Source organism: Protobothrops mucrosquamatus, unplaced genomic scaffold, assembly GCF_001527695.2.
Source record: "Protobothrops mucrosquamatus isolate PMUCROS unplaced genomic scaffold, P.Mucros_1.0 scaffold212, whole genome shotgun sequence".
In the NCBI taxonomy this organism is placed as follows: Eukaryota; Metazoa; Chordata; class Lepidosauria; order Squamata; family Viperidae; genus Protobothrops; species Protobothrops mucrosquamatus.
This window is the reverse complement of record NW_015386566.1, coordinates 286,909-312,056: the sequence shown is the minus strand read 5'-3', so window position 1 is coordinate 312,056 and position 25,148 is coordinate 286,909. Positions and strand designations below refer to the sequence as shown.

Genomic DNA, 25,148 nt, shown 5'->3' with positions numbered 1-25,148 from the left:
CCTTAACAACAAAATACTATCAGAGACATATAATACAATTGTGGGGGTTGGGACAGATCAAATAGCATTCCAAACATGTGATTCACATGACATTCTTTTGTCAGTGACATTACTTTTGACCCAACCTTCATCAGTTTTATAGTTCAATCTATAAAATGGCATTCCATTTTTAAAGTATTTTTTTTAATTATTGGACATACACTCCTTTTTTAAGGGTTGGAAGCAATTGTTCTTGTCTCATTTGAGTACAATGTTACCTTTTTAAAAATATTCCTACATTTTGCAAACATGCTTCTAACTGCTTCTTTGTGCAAAGCAGGAAAATCCTGGGAAAAGGCGATGATAGTAAATAGAATTATTTTTGAACTGTCACATTACATTATTTTCATAATTATACAATTATTTTAAAGCTCTCCTTTACTGTGGTTTTGCAGAAGGACATACCAGTTTATTACATTGAGGCCTCAAATGCTTTATTCTTTCTTCACAGAAAGATATCAAAATGTGTAGAGGTTGCCAGCCTTCTTGTAACACAAGACTGACTTGCCTCTAGGAGACTGGTACCTTAAAACTGCTGCTCCCCACCCTATTTTACCTGATGCTCCATCCTGTGACGTCATATCTACCTTTGTTTTGACCTATGTACAGTAGGACAGTCCCACTCACTGCATTCATTTTCAGATTTTTCAGAGACCCCTTTCCCATATTTTTTATAAGTTAAATATCCGTCCAGGAAAGCACCACTTCTTCATTTTAATGTGCATGGATATTGAGGCATCATGGGCTGTACACCTTTCCAACTCGATTTTGGAATAATGAATCATGATACTGTAAATCGGGTTCCCAACCCCCAGTCCATGGACCAGTACTGGCCTGCAGCATGCCAGCAACCAGTCCTCACAAACAAGCAAAGCCCCATCCGCGAGATGCAGGCAGCACACAAAACCACGCACTCTCCGGTCCACGGAAAAACCTCTCTCCACGGAACCGGTCCCTGGTGCCCAAAAGGTTGGGGTCCTCTGCTGTAGATGTTCTAAATACATACACTACTTTAGAAGAAGTGGATTATCTCTATTCAGTCTGGGTTCAGACCTGTGAATGGGAATGAGACAGCTTTGGTCTTTTTACTGGATGACCTGTTTTAGTGCACTTCTCCTTTTCCTTTTAGACCGCTTAGTGACATTCCTCCTGTCCTTTTAGACTTCTTCTCCCTAGTATCTCCCACATAAGGAGGTCGGGGGTTGGGGCACTGTTCTGCAGGGGTTCCATTCCTATGAGTGCTTTCAGTCTGTTGTAAAGAGGAAAGTGAGGTCAGCCTATCGGAGCCTTACTTTAGAGGTGCTACAGGAATTAGTCCTTACCCGCCTGCTTCTTAACTTTTATTTAAAACTGTTGGGGGAAGATCATATGATGACAATTTGGGTTATGAATAATCAGTATGCTACATATTGCTATCTTGGGTAGTAAGGGAGACACTGCCAATATTCTTTCCTGGGGTTTGGAGCCTTGAGGGTCTGGAGAGAGAACAGATTCAAACTGAACCCAAGGAAGTTGGAATTGCTCTCTGTTCAGGTAGTCCTCAACTTACAACTACAAATTGGGACCAAAATTTCTGTTGCTAAAAAAGATAATTGTTAAGTGAGTGGCACCAACTTTTTTTTTGCCATGGTTGTTAAGAGAATCACTGCAGTTAAGGTGGTTATTAAGCGAATCATTGACTTTACTTGTCAGAAGAGGTCGCAAATGATAATCACGTGACCCTGGCATGCTGCAACCATCATAAATACATGTGGGTTGTCAAACACCCAATTTTGTTCATGTGACTGTGGGGATGCAGTGATGGTTGTAATTGCAAGGACTAGTTGTACGTCACTTTTTTGATGCTGTTGTAACTTTGAATCGTTGCTAAATGAATGGTTGTAAGTCGAGGTTTACCTGTATGTCAGGATTCTCCTTTGGTGCTAGTGTTATTCATGAATGGAGAGGAGTAGGCCTGTGATGCAGGGATCCTCCTGTGGCTAGTAGAGCTTAAATGCATCCTTAAGCTGGTGGAGGAGAATCTAGCGACAATAACATAGGCTCTCATCCCCATTCATATAGACTGCTGCAGTATGCTTTACATGGGGCTGCCTTAAAGACTACTTAGAAATTGCAATGATTAGCCCAGAATGTGGTGGTCTGTCTTTTAACCAGCTCCTGATGTTGGAAGCATGTTAAATGTGTGTAGCAGGTCCTACGGTGGTTACGGGTTCAGCTCCAAATGTAACTTAAAAGTATTGCTGTTACCCTACAAAGCCCTCCATGACTTGGCACCTGGGCATCCGTGGGACTGGCTCCTCCAACCGGTTGGAGCAAAGAGGGAGGGTCTCCTTGTTTCACATTTCTGGGAGGTCAGAAGAGCTGAAGCTGGAAGGCACTGCTTCTCCACACAGCATCGATCTATAGCAGGGGTAGTCAACCTTGGCTCTTTTATGACTCTTGGACTTCAACTCCCAGAATTCCTGAGCCAGCACAGCTGGCTCAGGAATTCTGGGAGTTGAAGTCCACGAGTCATAAAAGAGCCAAGGTTGACTACCCCTGATCTATAGAATGGGCTCCCTGCTGAGACTCTACCAGCAACTCCCTGATAGTTGTTTTAGTTGTTACAAACAGAGCTTTTTTGAAGAGTCAGTAGCATCACCTGCGCCTTTGATTGTTCTTACTATATTTCTCTCCTGCTTTGGTTTGTTTTGGTAATTTGGATTGTACATTGCTATAATTTGGTTGTTGTTTCTATTGTGACATTGAATCAGAGTCACAAGATTGCGGCATGATGGAGATTAATTCCTTAATTAAATAATTAGGATTGTTGTTTGTCAGACAGTCTATCCGACAGGAACGTGCAACAATTTATGGGGAGAAAAGAAGAACGTCTCCAGACAAGGAAATTACTCTGTTCCGTGAAATGTTAGGGGATATCTTTCCATATGCTATTGTAGCTGATCATTATTATTTTTAAATATCCTTACTAGCTAGGCCCAGAAACTTGTTTGGATCTGCAGCTCCCTGCACATCTGACACACCCCAAGAGACTGGTTTTACCTGCTGCCAGATCAGAGAAGGCCTTCAGAAGCTTGAGCATGTCTGTTCTTTTCCTGAAGGAGTTATGACCAGGCTGTGCAGCTCCTGGTCCCATGCTTTCCTACAACAACACAACTTTACTGCTTAAGAACTCCAAGAACCAAAGAGGTAGGACAATCTGAGCATGGAATTCAGAGCACAATAGACTTAAGCTTGGAACTCAACAAATGTATCACCTACCATTAGTGTTCAGGCTTAGGGCAAGTCGAGGGGGGATTCATGTTAACTGTTGATGGAAGTCAATTAATTCAGCACCTTTTTGTATCCAGAAACCAGGATGTTTTGTGGTTGCCGTTTCTTTTCACGCTGTCTTTTGGCAGGCATCCAGTGAGAATGCAAGAGTTGTGCTGCCTTTGGTGAGTGATATACTGTAACTGGGGGGCTAAACGTTGGAACGAAGAAACAGGACATTTCAGGTTCAGATCTTGCCATAGATTACTCACTTGTTCAGGATGATGATAAGACATGTTCTCCAACCAAGAATGTATCCATTTCAACCTATTATTTTAAACTGAGTTTTGTAGACATTCGCCTTGAAAATAAGATGCCTTGAAAAACCTTCTGTTTTGAAAAATGATACCTAAAGCCACAAATAATTAAACAGAGATGTTGTAAAGGGAAATAAATATAAGGACAAAATTATTTCAATAAAAGTTATTAACAGAAACCTAGATTCAGGAGAGGGAGGAAGTGTTTTCCCCCCCAAAATAATGTTCAGTTATAGACTTTAATGTCGAATGAATAGCCTAACAACAGGCTTAATATATTTTTTAAAAACATTTGGACTCATTAGGTTGGGATCAGTGTGCCAAAAATTAATAATAATAAAAATTAAATGAAGCCCTCATCTTTAGATATAGTTTAGCTCTGAATCAACAGAGGGCGGAGAGAGTTTATATGCTTATATGAGTTTCCTAAAGGCATCTCAGAAGTCCATCACCAGAGCTGCCTTCTTGTGAATGTCCATGGAAAGATAGTAGTTTTGGGAGTGTGAGCCTTTTAAAACATCCACAAATCAGTATACCTGAAAAGGAACGGCAGGGTAAAAGAACAATAATCCTGAGAAACAAGCCATCCTGGAACCACACCGGCTGGAGAAAGAAGGTACTAAAATGAAATTGGATGTGCTCATTGGTTGTGATACTTCTGTTTTATTTCAAGTTGTAGAGGTGGCAGTGAAATATATACAGTATACTATATATCTCCCAAGAAGATACTAGAACAAGAAGGAAAGAGAAATAAGAAAAAGAAAGAGACTTACAAAGGGAAAGGAAATGGTGAGGGAGGGAGACCTCCACGCCAGTATTATGCTTTGTGAAATTCTACTTGACCCTTCATGCAATCCTGATGGCAACTTTCAATAGGACAAATAGATAAAAAGAACTGTGATTTTAAATACAGATGTTATGTTTCAGCTATATTACAAAAGGGAAAGGAAGAGATATGCTTGATCTTCAGCTTGCACACTTTGCTTGATGCTCCAGTGAGAGCTTTGCCTGGACTGGAAAGCTTTGTAACAAGATTACTGCAATGTGGGACTGTTTTTGAAGACAGCCTAGTTCAGTAATGGCAAACCTTTTAGAGACCGAGTGCCCAAAAACTGCTCCCCCCACCCCCATCCCCACTCTACCCTGCCCACTGGGCCATGCACCACCTCCACGGTCCGCCACAGATCACTTAGGCAGCCCAGCAGCACCATGGCGGCCATGCCCTCTGCCCGTGCCCCACAGCATCATCTGCGTGCAACGGGGCACAAGGGTGGAGTCTTGTCCCCACTGTCCGGCTACCATGTCCTTGGCTGCGCTGCTTCATGTGGGCCACGCCCAGGGGTGACTCTCCTCCATGGGGGCTGCTGATGAGGAGGGGGCCATGGGAGGAGGCAGGGCTGGGGAGATGGTATGTGTGCCCACAGAGAGGGCTCCGAGTGCCACCTCTGGCACCCGTGCCATAGGTTCGCCACCACTGGCCTAGATACTAAAATTGATTCTGATAGCAATGGCCAAGTTGCTAACAAACAGAATCTCATATTGCTCAATGAGACCAACGTTACAGAGTCTGCAGTGGTTACTAGGCCCAACACAATTCATTTATTTATAAAAATTTATTGGCTGCCCCATCTTACCATAGGGTAACTCTGAGCAGCTTACAGTTACATATATAGTTGAAACCTAAAAAGCTAAAATCAGACATTAAAACCAAGGACACGGGGGGAGGGAGGAGGGGGGATCTGTTATTATTCAATCAACCATCTCCATTGTGCTGTTCCCTCACCGGGGGCCCAAGCCGACTAGCACAGCCACATCTTTAGGTCCTTATGAAAAGACGGGAGGATTGGGGCCAACCTCACGTCAGTGGGGGAGGGAGCAAGATGTTCCAGAGGACAGGAGCAACAGCAGAGAAGGCCCTCCTCCTGGACCCCGCCAGCTGGAATAATCAGGCTGGCAGGACCCGCAGCATGCCTCTTCTGATGGCCAGAGTGGTATGGGCCAATCCCAGGGGAGTGAGATGGTCCCTCAAGTAACCTGGACCCATGCCATGAAAGGGTTAAAGGTGATCACCTTGAATTGCACCTGGAAACAGATTGGTAACCAATGCAGCTCGGAGTGGTGTTACAGGGGCTATAAATTATTTGCGCTACCGCACTCTGCACCAGCTGCAGCTTCCAAATGCTCTTCAAGGGTAGCCCCATGTAGGGCGCATTACAATAGTCCAGCCGTGAGATGACTAGGGACTGAACAACTGAGCGCTGGGGATCCTGGTCCAGGAAAGGCCATAACTGGTGCACAGCACGAAGTTGTGCAAAGGCTCTCAAATGGTTACAAAGTGTTAGTTATCATCTCTAAATCCCTGCAAGATACAGCACTGGGTTATATTAGGCTCTGCCTAGGCTGTTTGTCTTGTCAAGTCATCAAGAACAGGGGTCCCCAACCCCCGGTCTGTGGACCAGTACTGGTCCGCGGCATGCCAGCAACCGGTCCGCACAAACAAGCAAAGCACCATCCATGGGATGCAGGCCACACACAAAACCACGCACTCTTCGGTCCATGGAAAAACCTTTCTCCATGGAACTGGTCTCTGGTGCCCAAAAGGTTGGGGACCTCGATCAAGAAGGATCTGCTCAGATTCCCAGCCTAGGAGAAGAGGTCCATAGGGTGGAACGCAGGCCTTCTGTTGATGGCCCCAACATATTGGAACCTAATGCTCCTCCAACCCCTCATTACTGATTTTTAGGAGAGTTTTCAAAAGCTTTCTTTGTAAATGGATGTAGGAAGCCTGATGCCTAGATGCTGAGGTTGAGCTACCAAGATTTATATATTATGTTAATGGCTTGGTTTCTTTATAGAGGGAGAGATGTTGCAAGAGATTTTCTTAGTGTAATATTGTTTGCCTAGGGAATATATACATTCAGTTAAATAGTAGTAGTAGTAAAAGTAATAATAATGATAATAACCATTTTCATGCCAGGGGAACTTCTGCAGATTTCTCACATACATACTTATTATAAGAGCTTTTATGCTGTTTCAATTGCCAGGGTCTAAGTAGCTTATAAGTTTATAAGATATATGTTTATCTACCTATCTGTTTATCTACCTGTAATGTATTGGCCACAACTGTTTTAAATCACTTGCTTAATGTCTGACCTACATTGCTGTATTGTTTAACAGTTGCTGTTACTGAAAGCCAGACTGGCTGTCTCCAAGCTGATAATGAGGTTTGGGGCGGGAAACTGTTAGTTTAAACCTATTGGTTGTCACCTAGAGGTTAACTGTATAAATAGCTGTGCAGCAGCCTTTAGGGCTGCTTCTGTTCTGAGTTAATAAACTTGTTGTTTCAACACTCTGCCTCATTCAATGCCTAAAGAACCGAAGATATAACAGTGGCGACGAAGGTGGGATGTGCTGCTTTATTGAGAGAGCTTGAAGTCACTAGGGCAGTGATGGCGAACCTTTTAGAGACCGAGTGCCCAAAATGCAACCCAGAACCCACTTACGCATCGTTGGGTGCCTGGTGGGTGTGGCCCATTGGGTGGGTGTGGCCCATTGGGTGGGTGTGGCCCATTGGGTGGGCATGGCTGTGGTGGTAACCGCAGACTGGGTGGGACTAAAAAGTTCAATCAATCCCAACTTTGCAAGATCTTTTTTTTTCCCCGCGAGAAGTTGAAATTGACTGATTGATTGAACCTTTTTTTTGTTTGCACATGGCAGCGGAGGCCTAAAGCGAAAAGGTTTTATAAAACCCAGCTGAAGGCCTAGGACTGGGGCGACGGCGTGCGTGCCCACAGAGAGGGCTCTGAGTGCCGCCTCTGGCACCCGTGCCATAGGTTCGCCACCACTGCACTAGGGGGTGAGGTCAGCACAGAGCCTGACAGGAACTATGTTCCCCCCCTCAGTCTGCCAGCAAGCCACGCTGGAGACCACCACGCCCTAAGGATCTGTCCTAGGGCCTACACAGAAGCCAGCAGTGCAAGGCATTGAACGAAGAAACAAACCACCATGGCGAAGGTCGGGAGGCTCGAAGAATTCGATGTAACTCACCCGGAGAGATGGGTGTCCTACATCTCCCGGGTCGGAAATTACCTCCGTGCCAACCAGGTCGCTGAAGATGAATTGAAGGTCGCGACACTCCTCTGTGTGTGCGGTCCAACCACCTTCGACATTGCAGAGAACCTGGTCGCCCCGGCGCTGCTCGAGTTGGTCACCTACGCGGACTTGAAAAAAACCCTCCAAGACCACTTCGAGCCCAAGTTATCCATTATAGCGTGGAGGCACGCTTTTGAGCAGCGCGAGCAACAACCCGGCGAGTCTGCAACAGAATTCATTGCCGCTCTTCGTCAAGCATCCCGACTCTGCAATTTTACAGATTTGGAGGAGAGACTACGAGACCGCTTAGTCTGTGGACTCCGAAATCAAGAGCTCCAACAAAAACTGTTCGCTAAGGAGACTCTCTCACTACGAGAGGCCTTGAAGGAGGTAATGGCGGACGAAGCCACCTGAGGGGCCGTTAAAGTGCTGCGGCCCCTCAAAAGCATGCCAAGCACCAAAGCCGTCCATCACGAGGACACCGAGCAGATGGAAGACACCAACTTAGACTACGAAGTTGACCAGCTACGAAAGCACCTGGAGAAGGGACCGCAGCCAGTTGGGAAGGCAGTTTTGTTCCTTAGATGCATGGGCTGCGGAGGCCGCCATCAATGCGCGGATTGCCGATTCCAAACTGCAACGTGCCGGGCCTGTGGCAAACCAGGCCACATCACTGCCATCTGCCGAGGTCATCAGAGGGACTGCCCGAAAGAAGACGCATTCAGGAGAGGTACCGGGGCCCTGAGTCAACGCCGAGTAGGGTTCTGCTCCAGCCAAAGGAGCGTATTCTGCACTGGTGCCCATCGCCTCCTAAAGTAGAAGTTTAGACTACAGGTCAAGCTTTAGAGAGTTCCATGCAAGATGGAACTGAACACGGGCTCAGCCATGTCCATCATTTCACAAGGAGCATTCAGGCACCTATGCCATCATAGCAACAGATGGGCCAAAACTCCTGAGTGGCGGTCAAAGGTGAAGCCACACTTCTGGTGGAGTTCAAGGGGTTCAAGGGGCCACTAGATGTCATAGTGGTGGAAGGCCAACACATGAGCCTCATAGGGCTCGATTGGTTTGATGCATTGGGCATTCAAGTAATCAGCATTCACCGAACACAAGTGGCAGATCTGTCTGCAGTCTGCCAAGAGTTCACAGATGTTTTCAGTTCTAGTCTAGGGGAGTACAAGGGTCCTCCAATTGCCCTCAAGCTTGATCCTATGGTAATTCCAATACAAATCAAGCCTCGTAGAGTGCCTTTCGTGTTAAAACCCAAAATCGATGCAGAGCTGGATAAGCTAGTGGAACAAGGGGTATTGCAGCCCGTAGACAGTGGGGTGTGGGAGACCCCCATAATAATGCCATTAAAGGCCAATGGGGAAGTACGAATATGTGCTGACTATAAGTGCACCCTCAATAGGGCACTTCAACAGCACGCGTACCCTGTGCCAGTTGTCAGCCATATTTTGGCGTCATTGCAAAGAGGTCGCGTATTCGCCAAATTAGATTTGGCACAGACCTATCAACAACTGCCTGTGGATGAGGCCATGGTGGTAGCCCAGACCATTGTCACCCATAGGGGGGCTTTTAAGATTAAGTGCCTACAGTTCGGGGTGAGTGTAGCCCCAGGGCTGTTCCAGGGAGTGATGGAGTGCATGCTCAAGGGAATTCCAGGGGTTTGCCCCTGTCCTCATTGCTGGGGAATCGATTGAGATTCTGGCTGAACGGCTTAAGGCTGTCCTTCAGTGGTTCCGCGACGCGGGACTTAAACTAAAAAAAGAAAAGTGCAATATTGGGGTAGAGTCAACCGAGTTCCTTGGTTTCCACATCGATGCCGAAGGCATTCATCCGGCGGAATTCAAATTAAAAGCAATCCAGCAGGCCCCAAGGCCGAAGTCAAAGGGAGAGCTTCAGGCTTTCCTAGGCCTTTTGAATTTTTACCACGCCTTCCTCCCAAACAAGGTCGCAGTGGCAGAGCTGTTACACCAGCTCTTGGATAGACAAGCTCAGTGGCAGTGGACCAGTGTTCACGAGAGTAGCTTGCAAGCAGTCAAGTCACTGCTGTCGTCCAACTCAGTTCTCACTCATTTCAATGAGCAGCTGCCTGTCTGCATTGCATGTGATGCATCCCCATATGGGGTTGGGGCTGTGTTAAGCCACTTAATGGCTGATGGTAGGCAGAATCCCATCGCGTATTACTCCAGGACCCTATCGTCCGCAGAGCGCAACTACATGCAAATTGACAAGGAGGCTCTGGCCATTGTGGCCGGAGTTAAAAAGTTCCAGGACTACTTGTATGGCCGCCAGTTTATGGTCTTCACAGACCACAAGCCACTCTTAGGGTTGTTCACCACAAACAAACACCTCAGATTCTGTCTCCTCGAATGCTGAGATAGTCTATCTTCCTGTCAGCCTATAGCTATAGGATGATTCACAAACCGGGCAAGGAAATGGGCCATGCAGACGGCCTGAGCAGGTTGCCCCTGCCACATGTGGAGCCAGATCCAGCTCCAGCTGCACGCGTCCTGGCTATCCCCTTCACGCTGGGGACATAGTTGCTGAGACAGCAGCTGACAAAACGCTGAGTCGTGTGCTAAACTAGTACACACAGGATGTCCAGGGCCAGAATTTCAGAGTTTCTTCATGAGAAAAGATGAACTTTTAGCTCATAAGGGATGCATCCTTTGGGGAAGTAGGGTCATAGTGCCGAGCGCTTTAAGGCCCAGGGTCCTAGAGTCTCTGCACGAAGGTCATCTGGGAATAGTCCAGATGAAGGCACTTGCAAGGAGCTACCTTTGGTGGCCAGGCTAGATAAAGCCATCAAGGCCCAAGTAAATAGTTGCTACACGTGCCAGCAATCCAGACCGGAGATGCCGCAAGCCCGTCCACCGATGGGAGGAAACACGCACCGTGGTCAACAATTCACATCGATTTTGCCGGGCCCTTTCAGGGACAGCTGTTTCTAATAGTGGTAGATAGCCATTCTAAATGGTTAGAGGTTGCACCAGTCCCTACTATGACTACTACCAGGACCATCCAGGAACTGCGCAGAATCTTTGCAACACACGGACTTCCAGATGTGTTAGTCTCTGACAATGGGGCTTAGTTTACCGCTTCTGAATTCCAGTCTTTCCTCAGGGCAAATCTAATATGGCACGCCATGTCGGTTCTCTTTCACCCGGCCTCGAAGGGCCAAGCAGAATGCATGGTCCACACAACCAAGGAATCACTAAAACAGATTGTCACAGGGGATTGGCACCACAGACTGGCAGACTTTCTACTCTGCCAACGCACAACTCCCTGAACCACCACGGGCAGAAGCCCTGCCGAACTCAGATGGGGCTGACGTTTGATCACCAAGCTGGACAGGCTGCACGCCGAACCAGGTTGCCTCGGACTCTGCCCAGCCAAAGGCATCTCGGAATTTGCAAGTGGGTGACCAGGTTTGGACCTGGAATTACGGGCAAGGGGCTTTGTGGGTGGCAGCCGTGGTTGTTAAGGTGTTGGGACCACTCTCTTATGAGGAGGTCCTGGAAGATGGGCGAGTCATTCGCTGGCACATTGACCAGCTACGTCAGAGGCTAGTGAACCAGTCGCTGGCTCAGGCCTCTCAAGAGGGCCGCACACAAGGGCCGTGTGACAGCGGCCCAACAGAGGAGCTTGCACACTCCAACAGAACTCTTACTCAAGGAGACGGGGAAAAGGCCATAGGAGAGCTTCCCCCGGACAGACAGACAGTATCCGCTGAACAGGACCGGCAAACTGCGCTGAGGCACAGCCCTGCAGACTTTGCTGCATGATTGGACTTTGGTTTGGGCCGAACAGGACTGGCCAGCCAAAGGGACCCGAGTCAAGCTGACTTCACTGGACCTCAGAGTTCTGGTCTATCCAGCCGGGCAGGCGAGCAGGTAGACCGGGAGACCCCTGCAACACCTAGACGTTCAGAACGGTCAAGAAGGCCACCTAAATATCTGCAGGACTATGTCCAACAATTGAGAGTTTGAGCCATCTAGGGGGAAGGGGTGTAATGTATTGGCCACAACTGTTTTAAATCACTTGGTTAATGTCTGACCTACATTGCTATATTGTTTAACAGTTGCTGTTACTGAAAGCCAGACTGGCTGTCTCCAAGCTGATAATGAGGTTTGGGGTGGGAAACTGTTACTTTAAAGCAGGGGTAGGTAACCTCGGCTCTTTTACGACTCATGCCTAGCTGATTCAGGAATCCTGGGAGTTGAAGTCCATGAGTCATAAAAGAGCCGAGGTTGCCTACCCCTGCTTTAAACCTATTGGTTGCCACCTAGAGGCTAACTGTATAAATAACTGTGCAGCAGCCTTTAGGGCTGCTTCTGTTCTGAGTTAATAAACTTGTTGTTGTTTCAACACTCTGCCTCATTCAATGCCTAAAGAACCGAAGATATAACACTACCTATTTATTTATCATTTGTCTATCTATACCTATTCATACAGTAATCAAGAAGATTATCCAAATTATCAATAATACAGTATACAATAAATAAAAAATATAAAATCCCTGATATTTGCATCCCATTTTTCTTCTAAATATTTGCTATGAGGCTGTCCTTCATTTCTGAGCAACTCACTCTTCTGGAACAGCTTAAGGTTGCAAAGCAGCTGCTTGAATATATAGTGCAGATGCTTCATGTCCTCCCATGGTCTCAAAGTAGAAATATCTAGGCCTTCTTGGCAGCTGTGGTTTTGTGGTATCTAGAGAGGCACGTCACTAGCAGTAAAGCATCTCTTTGAATGATTTGCCTAACTTTACCTTTAGGCACTGGGGGCTGAGATGGCTCGTGCAGTTCCCTATTAGCTCATGGGCCAACTGCTCCCTGACACTCTGCTCTACCTCAGCCTTTGTCCCTGTCTGCATCTGCCTCCCTCACCTGCAAACATGCCATTCCCAAGAACATTTCTTGCTGATGGGATTCATGGAGCCTTGGCTTTCTCCTTTGTGCCTCAGCCCCAACTCCCCAAGTTCATTTGATGAGCGTGTTTCAATATCTGCAAAGCCAGCTACCAGTAGCCATGCAAGGGCTGTCTGGACTGTGGTTGGAGAGTAGAGCAGAAGCACTTGTGGTTGTTTGGAGCAGGAAAATGATGTAACCCCTGCAGAGAAAAATTAATATTATTGAAACACTAACATTTTATGACTGCAGCTCAGCCTCACAAAGCCATCATTGCAACAGTCAAATTAAGTCCTACCTCTAAGATTCAAAATGGAATACTTCATACATAGAAGGAAGTAGTCCTGCCTAGATAGGTTTTCTAAAGGGCCTTGTTAATTTAAGAATTAGAACATAATGAATAAGATGTAATTTAGGACAGTGACAAGAGTATAATTCTCATCATACAAAGGTTGATTATTCACTACTACAGCAGGACTGGGGAATAATAGGAATGGCTCAGTTGAAACAGCACTGGGTTGGGTCTCCCTTACAGGCAGGAGGAAACTGATAACACTTTTGGGAATACATGTAAAACAGATTAAGACTGAATCCTAAGAAAATCTCTTTCTTCCTTACACCTCAACCTGATTTACATGTCACGCTAAGTAAAATTTTGGCTTCTTTGTTTTAGCTTGGCACATTGTATGAACCCATCCCTTGTGGCTTGTAAACTGTAGTTTGTGGTGTGCTTATAATCAACCATCTATAATTTAGTCAATATTAAATAATGGCTCACTGCAATATACAAAGCCATAGTCTGGATTCACATAGCACTTGAGGACCTCATGTGCTTGGTTGGACTTGGTTTAGCATGTAAATGAACAGACAAGATCACTGAAACTTTCTTGAAAGATACTGCATATGGCGGATTTGAATCCAGGTCTCCATATTATAACTCTAACCAAATTGAATTTGGTTATCACTGTTTGGGTTATCTGCCATAGTATATCTTGAGCCATCCCATTATTTGGATAAAGGAGAGAATGCTTTCTTGAGGTATTACAAATACAAGATGTGAAAAGTTCTTAAGTGCAAAACAACACTGCACATTATTTCAGAAAGACCATAGAAAGGCAGTGTTAAAGCTGGGACGTTGGTGTACTGGGCTTTGTGTAACATATCCACCTAGTGAACACTCCCAAGAAGGATCTCAAGGGTTGCTGGCAGATATTGGCTAATGATTAATTTTTTTGCTTTGCTCTGCACTCTTCCCTACTCAAGGTAAGGTAGAAATTTGAGGAAATGAGAAATGGGGACAGTAAGTACAAGTTTTTACCAGCTTACTTCCTTATTCTGTCCACAGTTGCTGCTTCTTTTACTATCATTTTTGCTTTAATGAAAAATGGCTTGTTAACTACTGAAATGAATATTCTTGCCAAAACCATGTTGGCTGCATCACAAAAAGAGGCTGAAAATAATGGAATGGAGACAAAAAAAGCAAAGTGATGCATCTGAAAGAAGTGGAAACAATCAGAGAGGAAGTAGAGTTGGACAGATCGAAGGAAGTTTATAAAACTGAGAATTGTTGCCACCTGTCTGACATTCTTTTACTGCTTGGGATGTTTCTTTGAATTTTTGCTGATGAACCAACATCTCTTCAATTGTTGCGAGTATTAAACAGAGGACATTTGAAATCTGTAACTCCACCAACCTGCACAAAGGTAAAGCACATGGAGTGGAGAGAAAATGGGTGCGGGATTAGATCTGATGCTGATAAATGGTCATTAAACCTTTTTGACATCATTAAGGTAATCAGGAAATCGGGGTGACTGGGAAAGAGAAAAACCCTCAAAATAGAAACCTCAGACCAAAATTTCTCATCTGGCCCAAACATGCCACTATTTGTGTGTGATCATGTTTGAGATACGGTTTCTGCAATGAAACTTCATTTATAGAGAGTAGAAAATATATGAGTAGAGATTAAGGTGTAAACTGAGTGATCAATATCTGTATTTGATTGTATCTTGTATCGGATTTTGCTCTCTGCATCCCAGTTGTGAGAAATGAGTAGTGATTACTCTGGGGTAGAAAAATGTAAAATATTGTTTATATTTCTAGAGAATTTTGTGCACCAAATTGAAAAAGGATTCTGCTCCAGTTTAGTAAATCCTTTTGTCAGAGATAGTTGCTCTTTTTATTTGGACAGAATTCTGTCTCTTGTACTGCTGCAGGGCAAATAAAAATCTAGCAAAGGTACAGCTTCCTTATTGCTGCATTGCCATGTTGGAAAAATGTGGGCAAAGATTATCAGAGTATTATATAAATTTGAGTTTTTCACACTGGATTATGAGAGAGTAACAAAAGTATCTCATTCAAATGTAACCAGTTTTATATGTTTAAAGCTTTGGGTTCTGGGATTTATTGTCTTTTTTTTTTTTTACTAACGTTCCACAGCTTGAAAAACTTTGCAAACCATAATATTATGGTTGGTTGTACAGTCAGCAAGATGTTTGGACTGGATTTGGCATTTTTATCCACCTTTTGAATTCTCCCCAAGTACCAGGAATAGGCAGATGTTGATGTTTAATGGTGTTAGAGGTATCATTGCAGGATGGAAGCTGTTCCAATTACAGCTGTCTTTTGCCATTGATTGATGGTGTATTTGTCAGTGCCGGTGGTGTTCAAGTAATGCTCAAGTACATTTTTTTAATGTACTGGCCATGTAAGGCTTTGTCTTTCCATGTTTCTTCTCATCATTTGGTCTTTTGGGTAAACCAGTTTGGTCTCTCCATTACTCACTAAGACTTCCTAATATACAGACTTCAATGCATCTTTTTCAGTATCCTTCAGATATTCTTCCAATGTGCTTTTTTCTTATTTTTATTATCAAGCATACATGGGGAAAGACTGTTACAAAGTCACATAAAGCAATAGAGCTAACATGTTTTATTCAAATCAAAGTAGTGTATTTGCTAAAACTGTTGATCTGATTAATCGTTAAGACCTGTTTTAAATGTTACCCCTGCCACATTCCCCAGATACTTCTAGGCAACAATATTGTTGTTTTACCATTAAATCTTTTGCCTATTTTGGTGATATGTACGTTTCTGGCTGATATCCAAGATTGTTTTCATACTCCTGAAACTTTTCTGTGCAAAGGATATAGTTTCTTTCAAAGAATATAGTATATCTATACATACATGACCAACCCATGCAGATGTTTTTGGCGAATCATTCCTGAGATGATTATGTTGAATAGGGAGGGCACTGGTGATGGTGGGTGCTTCTCATTCATTTAATCTTATTTATTGATCTTTTAGACAGGATGCTTCACAGTTAATAATAATATTAACAACTCATGTTTAAAATGCAACTCTATCTCCTGACATTAACAAAAAGAAACAAGATCCAATTAAAATTTGCAAATATGTATAGTTCCGTGGTGGCGAACCTATGGCACGTGTGCCACAGGTGGCATGCAGAGCCATCTCTGTCAGCACACGCACAAGTGCCATTGCCACAGACAGAGGGACGCAGGGCCGGGCTGCTCCCCTCCCCTCTCCACACATGCAGAGTCCAGGAACAGCTGCGAGAGCTGGGCGGGGTGAGGGAAACCTATAAAAGGAGCAGGTTTTGGCGGGAAAGTGAGTGAGCAGCCTTTGGAAGTGACCAGTGGTGGGTTTCAAATCATTTAACAACCGGTTCTCTGCCTCGCCTTCTGTCTTGGTCGGGCTGGGCTGCTTGGGGGGGTCGGCTGGGGTGGCAGGAGCTCCTGGTTGCAGAATTGCTGGACAAGGGCAGCAGCTGCTGCTGCTCCAATCGGCCAACCACACAGGGAAGCAGGAGGAGGTGGAGGGGCAGCCAGTGTGCGAGATCCGCTTCCTTGTCGGGCTGCCAGCGAGCAGCTGAGGCAGCTCCAGACCCCCAGCTGCACCTCCACCTCCTCCTGCTTCCCTGCGTGGCTGGCTGGTTGGAGCAGCAGCAGCTGCTGCTCCCATCAGAGCCGTCAAGCAGATGGGGCCCAGGCCAGGCAAGGGCTTCCTTCCAGCCATCCCGGGTTCGTTTCTGCCTGCACCGATGGGGCTCTGTGGTTAGTTCACCATGATGCAGGACAGCTGGCAGACTGTGGCTGCTGACGGACACTGTCAGCCCCCATGCACTCTCTGGCCTCTGTGTGCAGGGGCCGATGGTGTCAGGCAGCAGCTGCCCCAGCCCCTGCCTTGCTTTGCCTCGCCCCACAGCAATTGGCACCTCCGCCCTGCCTTGCCTCGCCTCACCCCACAGGACAAGCCTCCGGCCCACCACCCCAGCCACCAGAGACCCCCCCCTGGATCTCCCCCAACCCTGCCCGGCCCCCATAGGTATCCCTCTCCACAAGCATCATCAATGTGGCCACGCCCACTGTGGCCACGCCCACCCAGTCAGCCGTGGCCACTGCAGCCACGTCCACCCAGTCAGCACCCAGCAATAAATAAGTGGGGTTTGGATTGCAGTTTGGGCACTCAGTCTCTAAAAGGTTTGCCATCACTGGTATAGTTGATGCCCAAATAATAGTATGAAAGGATGTTATGTATCCCACAAAACATATAAACATCTCTGGGGCTAATTCAGGGACTGGACAAAAATTCAAATATCTCAAAATATTATTTCAGAAGCAAATGAATATTTCAGGGTAAATCCTATTTGAAAAAAACATTGTTGTTCCTTTCCTACATTCTGGGAAAAGATGTTCAAAAGGGTTTTTTTTAAAAATCCCAAAATTTTACTTGCCCCATGCCCCACAATTTTAGCCCAAAGGCCTCTTTTTGCTACCTTGTTGCACAATGTAGCCTCCAACTTATGCCCAACCCATGTCTTAAGTCATCTGTAGCTATTTCACTTTTAAAGTAGTCTTTTTCCCTTTAAGCAGCAGTTACCTTGAATGCAATCCATTGTGCTCCACTGACCATTCATCTGGTGTTGCAGTCAGGTGCTTCCAAAGGACTAGGATTACCCCTACGTCTATGGGACACTTTAGAGTGGCGCAGATATGCCCCCTTCCCTTCAATCTCTTAGCCTTGTCCTCAAGGGTCACTTTAACCTGGGCAGTAGGCAGGTGTGATTTGTTCAAACCAGCTTCTCTCCCTGTACTTCATGTGAAGCATGAGGGAGCTTATTTAAGGGAAATCACTGAGCCTGGAAACAAGAATAAGCATTTGCAAAACTCTGCAAAATAAGAGATGGCCGTTCCATTTGTATCCAGTAAATGGCAGTCAGCTTTCCCTTACATCCGTGGTGGCGAACCTATGGCACGCGTGCCAGAGGAGGCACGCAGAGCCCTCTCTATGGGCACACATGCCGTTGCCCCAGTCCTAGGCCTTCAGCTGGGTTTTATAAAACCTTTTTTCGCTTTAGGCCTCCGCCACCGTGTGCAAAAAAAAAAAAAGTTTCAATCAATCAATCAATTTCAACTTCTTGCAGGAAAAAAAAAGATCTCGCAAAGTTGGTATTCATTGATTGAACTTTTTAGTCCCACCCAGTCTGCTGTTAGCACCGTAGCCACGCCCACCCAATGGGCCACGCCCACCCGGCACCCAACGATACATAAGTGGTTTTGGGTTCCAGTTTGGGCACTTGGTCTCTAAAAGGTTTGCCATCACTGCCTTACATCAAGATACGTAAAGAGAATCAAAAACATCAAGAAGGACCCAGTTTAAAGGACTTGGTGATAAAAGGATGGCCTCATCCCAAGTTAATAGCCAGCACCGACCTTGCTTCTGAGATTTTGCAAGCTAGTTCCTTTTTCCTCGTAATATACCTGATGTAGAATATAGCTTAAAAAATCTTAAGCTGTATTGCTTATGTAGCTTATTAGGGGTGCTGACAAGTGATGTATTGCTTACCCCTGCCTCCCACCTGTCACCATTGTGCTGTAACCCTCATGTTAGCTTTACACGTGATTCATTCCAGATTATCCACCACTTTCATTTTCTCAGTGTCAGCTTCCTGAAAGTGGAAGATCTCCGGATTCTGTTCAGCAGGAGGTTACTAAGTGAGTTACTATCAACCTTCTCTCATTTCAATCATCCATGTCCCTGTTGGAATCAGTAATCTCCTTCAGTGGAAGGAGAGAGTTTCAGCAGAATTGTGTTTCATCTAGTGAACAGGTAGAAGGATAACCATGCTAGTCTATGCTGGCAAAAGAAAAGAAAATCAGGAATGATCTGGTAGCACCTTTTCCAAAGAAAAAAATATTGTTAAAAGATCTAAGGTTTCATGAGCTACAACTCACTTCATCAGATATAATGATCAGGAAAGCTTTTAGTTCTGTTAGCCATTACAGAGGCTCTGAAACTAAGCCTAAAGACCATCAAATTGGGAACTATTTAAAAATCAATGAATAATATCAAGTCATTATTATGCCATGTAATAGAAAAACTCAGATTTAACCTACGCCCTCTTGAGTAAATGTGACTAGATAATAACTGGGACAGACCAAAGGCTTCTAATTAGGTTATGAAGTCATGAACAGTTCCTGGCACGCATTTTGAAGTTCTCTGCCAGGACAGCAAATCAGCAGGACTTCACTCTTTGGCCTCTGCTAATTGATGGAAACCCCAATGATCAGAGCTTCCTCAGTCTCATTCAAATAACTTCTGAAGCTATAACCTCCAAGCCTCCTCCTTCTTTGATATAATATCTGCAGTACTGGAAAGCTTAATTCTGCTTCAAAGCCCCTCGCTTTTCTACTTTGGGAAGGGTATTACAGCAGCATGATCTAAGCAGCAAGGACTGTGCTCCTAACTGCTCCATCCAGACTTCCGGCAAGTCTGATTTTTTCCTTCAGACAAGGAGCCAGCTGGTGAAAGCTGGTAAAAGCTGTGCTAGCAGATATTTCATTTGAAGCACCTGGATGGGTGGCTCTGCAAATTTTCTTGCAGGAAGAGATGGGAAAAGATCAATTCCTGCCTGTTTCTGCATGGTAGGAAATGCTAAAGGTAGGCAAGGTAGAGAACAGTGGCTTCTTGGCTTCATCTTGAACAGATTGGTTTATCCCCAGAGAAGGAGACAACAGAAGTCCACCATCTCCTCCTGCAATTACACATGGACACCATCAAAGTTCTTAATAACAGGATTGTTACAGGTAGTTCTCAGCTTATGACTGGTTGCTTAGCAATCATTCAAAGTTACGACCTATCTGAAAAAGGGGACTTAAGACCCAGATGCAAAGTTCCAGTGGTTGGGCCACTCTCCTGCACAGTCATGTGACCACATTTCAGGCCCTCAGCAACAGTGCTGCATTTGCAGCCGTTTGTTTTTTCACTGTCTCGTCCCACTTCTCAGCCCTTGGGCTTCAGAAAGAAAGGGGTTGCAGGTAAGGGTTTTATTGCTCAGGTAGTCATAATTTTTGTTCCAAGCACTTATTTACAATCGTGGCCAAAATTGTAGAAACCTTTTGGGAAAAGTGTATTTTTGAGGTTTGATGGCTAATAACACCACTTTTTTTGGAGTAGGACCATAAAATTATATATCAGTGGGAAGATAATTTAATCAAGAACGTAATGCAACAAAGTTTGTTCAATTATCTGTACTGTATTCTATGAAAAGTTATAGCCAAATAAGCAGAAAAAGGAAGCACAACTTGCTTAGGTTGATATCAGGTAGCTTTCCTTCGTCTGATTGTAGCCAATGAGCATGAGTGTTTAGAGAGCCAATCAGGTGACATCTTGTTTTGGCAATGAGCCAATCAGATCACAGTAGGATTCAGTTATTGATGTCATGTATTGAAGCTGAGAGGAGGACATTTGTCAGTGTGTTATGTGATCGCTATCAAGTTGGTTCAGTTTTTTTGTGTTCTTTCATTTAGTGAGCTTGTAAAATGTAATAAAATTAAGGTAATGATGCAAAGAGTTGACTGGTTGCCCAGAAAGCAATGTAAAATAGTATTATTAAGTGAACAAGGCTACAGTTATAAAGAAATTAGAGGAAAAATTGGTGGAAACTTAACCAAAGGTGGCATTTCTACTATACACTTTTCCCAAAAGATTTCCACAATTTTGGCCACTACTGTATGCGTGAGAGCAGTTAAAAGGGATTTTTATTTATTTGTATCCCGCCTTTATTATTTTTACAAATACAAGGTAGCAACTATATCCAATACACAGTTCTCCTCCTATTTTCCCCATAGTAAGCAACCCGTGAGGTACATTGGGCTGAGAGTGACTGGCTCAAAGTCACCCCGCTGGTTTTTATGGCTAAGATGGGACTTGAACTCATGGCCTCCTGGTTTCTAGCCTGGTACCTTAGCCACTAAACCAAAGCAGTTCCAAGCTATCAAGCCACCTTTCTCCTTGAAATTCTTGCTAGGGCAGTAGAAACCCAGAAACAATCACCCTCTCTCTGTGTGTGTCTGTGTCTGTCTGCCTTCTGTTTTTCTCTATGCATGTCTGTGTGTGTGAAACAAGTTTCTGCAAATAGGAAAATAGACTGCCCACAGGTTCAGCAGAACTATGTCACTGCAAAGGAAACATCAGCTTTGCTCTGGTTTCAAATAACAGTGGAGCCAGAAAAAGAAAAAAGGAAGAAACAAAGCCACATTTAGCTATCAAAATCAGCCAATTCTATAGAAGTTCAAAGCTGGTTCGAAACTGGTACAGCGTCCTTTTGTGGAGGTTTGCTATTCCTCCCCCGCCGCTGTCAGCTGGAACCCACCTTATGTAATAACTCTGTTATTTAGAATGCGTCAGTCCTGGGTGCACGTAACAAATAGTTAGCTCCAAAATTAACAGAAAAATACAGAAACATCCGCAGAAATGTCTTTTAATATATATATATATATTTATAAGAACTTTTGATTTCTCTTTTCATAATTTTTATATTTTGTTATTTATTATTACAGTTTAGGTTGGTTGGTTGGTTTTTTGATGCCTTCAAGTCATTGTTGACTCCTGGTGACTGCTTGCACAAGTTCCTGAAGTTTTCTTGGGAAGATTTCAAACGGGGTTTGCCACTGCCTGTTTCCTAGGGCTGAAAAAGAATAACTAGTGCAAGGTCACCCAACTGGCTTTGAGCCTAAGAAAGACTAGAACTCCAGTCTCCATATGTATTGAAAGGAAGTATTAAGGTAGCTTCATATGTATACAAGTGCGTAATTGTATGTCCTTTCTTTCTTTCTTTGTTCTTTTTGTAATACTGTGAAAGCCCTAATGCAGTTTTGGGGTTGGGGTTGGGGTTTAAAATGAAAAAGGGTTTTTTTTTTGTTGTTGTTGTTGTTGTTTTGTTTTGTTTTACTTTTTATATATACTATTTGAGTATTGCTTAAAGTTAGTAAAATTTCTAAACTAGGAAAGGTGTTTTCTCCCTTTAGGGTTAAAAAAAAAAAGGTCGAATTTATATAGAGGATTCTCTTAATATGAACTAGGATAAAGATTAATGAGCCAATAGAGATATATATCATTCCCCACAGCAATGAGAAGCAGAGAAGTGATTCTTTCATCCAAAGATGAGAATATATTTAATCTTGCTTCTATTTTGAAATTGCTTCCAGATTATGTCCTTGCAATGAAAAAGAAAATGAAATTTTGTTTTTGTTAATTAGATAGGTTTATTGTTATAGAAATGGTTTGTACATACTGTTGTGTAAAAGCAAAAAGTTGTGATTGTAATGTTATCTTCTACTGTGCTAAAGAGAGCAGAAGCTGGTGCCTTTTTCTTTTCTCTTCTTTTCTCACACTATCTTTTTTCTTTTCCCTCCCCCTTTTTCTACTTTTCTATTACTTTTTAAATTTTTTCTTTGTATTTTATATTTTAACAAACCAATAAAATTATTTTTTTTTAAAAAAGAAATAGAACTCCCAGTTTCCAGCCTGGTGCCTTAGCCACTACATCAGGGGTGGGGAACCTTGGCTCTTTTATGACTGGTGGACTTCAACTCCCAGAATTCCTGAGCCAGCCATTCTGAGGGGAAAGGGAGAGTTTCCAAGCTGAGCCATGCTGGCTTAGGAATTCTGGGAGTTGAAGTCCACAAGTCATAAAAGAGCCAAGGTTGCCTACCCCTGCACTACACCAATCAACTCTAATTGAAGTGCCATTCATTTTTGGGGACTTTAATGCTTTATCTCCCCTTCTCCACTCATACCTCCCACCCCATTATTCTTTATTCAATATTCTTTGTGGGGATGCTATAATGAAACACTTTTTCTCATTTTCATCTAGACTCATCGTTCTATGACTGAGAATGGCCCTAAACCTCCTAGACTCTAATGGATTGTGAAGCCTGAAGTCCAAGTCAAAGAGTTAGGACCACCATCTGAATTAAGGAATATAATGATGAGCACCAACTTGAATTCTGGGCCCTTTTTTGGTCTCTCGTGATCTCTGCTTCTCCCAGAATCTTAAACAGACCTGTCAAAGTCTTCCCTTCAGCTGATTTCCAGGCATGTCAGCTGACAATGTTACTATATGCAAAAATTATAGTGAGATTCATCAACTGCAGTTGATTGGATACAGCTTGATCTTCATAGCAGGCTTATGCCTCAATGTTGCATCCCTCTTGATCTTCTTGTACTATCTGAAGCTCAAGTCAGTGGTAGCCATCTATATGTGTAACCTGGTTGTGAGTGACCTCCTTTTCACCATATCTTTGCCCTTCCGTATTTACTATTATCACATGGGAGAATGGCCCTTTGGAAGTTTCCTTTGTCAAGCCTCAGGTTCCCTCTTTCAAATAAATATGTATGGTAGTTGCCTCTTCCTGATGTGCATCAACTTGGACCGATTTATTGCTATTGTCTACCCACTACGCTGGCGCCACCTCCGGCGTCCCAAAGTGGCCCGGCTGCTCTGCTGTGTGGTTTGGGTACTAATCCTGATAAGCTCTATTCCAGTTGCTGTAATCCACAAGACAACACCATGTATTAAGCAAAGTGGAACAAATTCTAAACAAAATGAAACTACTGTGTGCTTTGAAAGCTTCAGTAAGGACTTGTGGCAGGGAAAAATCTTTGTTCTGGTCATTTTAGCAGAGATTCTTGGCTTTCTCCTCCCTCTGACCTCTGTGACGGTCTGCTCAATCCGAATTTTTCAGAAACTATGCCAAACCCGTGGGGCCAAGACCCTGCGACAAGAAAAGACCATTCGCATGCTTGTAGTCAATCTGGTCATCTTTATCATCTGCTTCGTACCCTACAACACCATTCTGGCAGTCTACGGGATGATAAAAGCCAACGTGATTAAGACTGATTTAACCATGCAGGCTTCAGTGCGCAACGCCCTGATCACCACTATGCTATTTGCAAGTATGAATTGCACCCTGGACCCCTTGATCTATTATTTCAATACAGAAGGCTTCAAAAATACTTTGAAGAAAATAAGAAGAGGGCAGACTTGGGATTTTGAGATGGGAACACTTCGGACTCGGGCAACAAAAGTTGGTTCCTACAAGGCAGCAAATGTTAAGCAATATCCAGTTCAGAATTCGATTGCTCCCTGTGAGGACTTGCCATTTGCTTCCCCTAAGATATTCTTGAGTAGCTTCGTTGAAGACTGAAATATGGAGATGGGGGAACTATCAAACTATCAAGCTTTTCGAATGAATAGGCATTACAGAAAGTAATTGCCAGCAACGTTTGAAGAAAATATGAAGATTTTATGCACTTAAACACTGTAAAGCCCTATACTGTACAGTAAGTATTTCATATTTCAAGAACAATTTCCAATATTGATTTTAGAATTTATTTTCCATCTCCCATCCATAGAGCTGTCTGATACTCATATGAATGCTATAAGAGGCATTTATGATTAAAATCACTCAATTCCAGGTTCAGTTCAGGCTCCCAAGGGTGTAGTATCACTTGCTTCAGCAACTGGCGTCAGCATGAACCAAGAAGGATTGTGTTGCAGAAATACAAATTGCAATTGCTATACTTTTCTCCAAAACTTTACACCAAAAATATATATTAGCTGTTTCTGTATCCATAATAACTTTACATTTTAATGACAGAATTCTTTTTTCTGTGCGCCTTGGAAAAATAGTTTACAAATACCTAAAATAAAAAGCCAACCAAAAAAAAACATATTCCTGCATCATTCAGCATTGGTTTAAGGCCCAGTGCTAGGCAGAAGGCATTCAGCGAACAGAAAGTTTCAGTGGTCTCCTAAAAATTTGAATTGGGGAGGGACGAGGGGTTTTTTGCACAGCCAATCTTTAATTGCAATGGACTAGAGTGGAGCTTATAGGAATCATTATTAAAGCCCTCCCCCAAACACACACACAGTACAGGTAATCCTCAACTTACAACAGTTCATTTAGTGACTGTTCAAAGTTATAACGATATTAGAAAAGGGGACTTATGACTGTTTTTCACACTGATGACCATTGCAGCATCCCCATGGTCATGTGATCAAAATTAGCCGCTTGGCAACTGATTTATATTTATGACAGTTGCAGTGTCCTGGGGTTATGTGATCACCTTTTGTGACCTTCTAATAAGCAAAGTCAATGGGGAGGCCAAATTCACTTAACATCAGTGCTACTAATTTAACAACTGCAGTGATTCTTAACACTTAACAA

General features: G+C 43.9%; 1 protein-coding gene across 3 annotated transcripts; it reads left to right on the top strand.

The window, feature by feature from the left end:
• Window positions 1-3,207: 3,207 nt before the first annotated feature.
• Window positions 3,208-24,842, top strand: LPAR5 (lysophosphatidic acid receptor 5). Of its 3 annotated transcripts, none has more exons than XM_015814005.1 (2): window positions 3,208-3,228; window positions 22,793-24,842. In XM_015814005.1, the coding sequence occupies exon 2, from the start codon at window positions 23,016-23,018 to the stop codon at window positions 24,123-24,125; it is 1,110 nt and encodes a 369-aa protein (XP_015669491.1). In that variant the 5' UTR covers window positions 3,208-3,228; window positions 22,793-23,015; the 3' UTR covers window positions 24,126-24,842. The 3 variants fall into 3 exon arrangements, with proteins under 3 accessions (XP_015669491.1, XP_015669489.1, XP_015669490.1); XM_015814003.1 differs by lacking the exon at window positions 3,208-3,228 and adding an exon at window positions 3,456-3,476; XM_015814004.1 differs by lacking the exon at window positions 3,208-3,228 and adding an exon at window positions 21,672-21,701.
• The last annotated feature ends 306 nt before the right edge of the window (window positions 24,843-25,148 follow it).

Excerpts from the sequence above, each read along its gene's own strand:
- LPAR5 (XM_015814005.1), top strand. The coding sequence starts at position 23,016 with ATGTCAGCTGACAATGTTACTATATGCAAAAATTATAGTGAGATTCAT.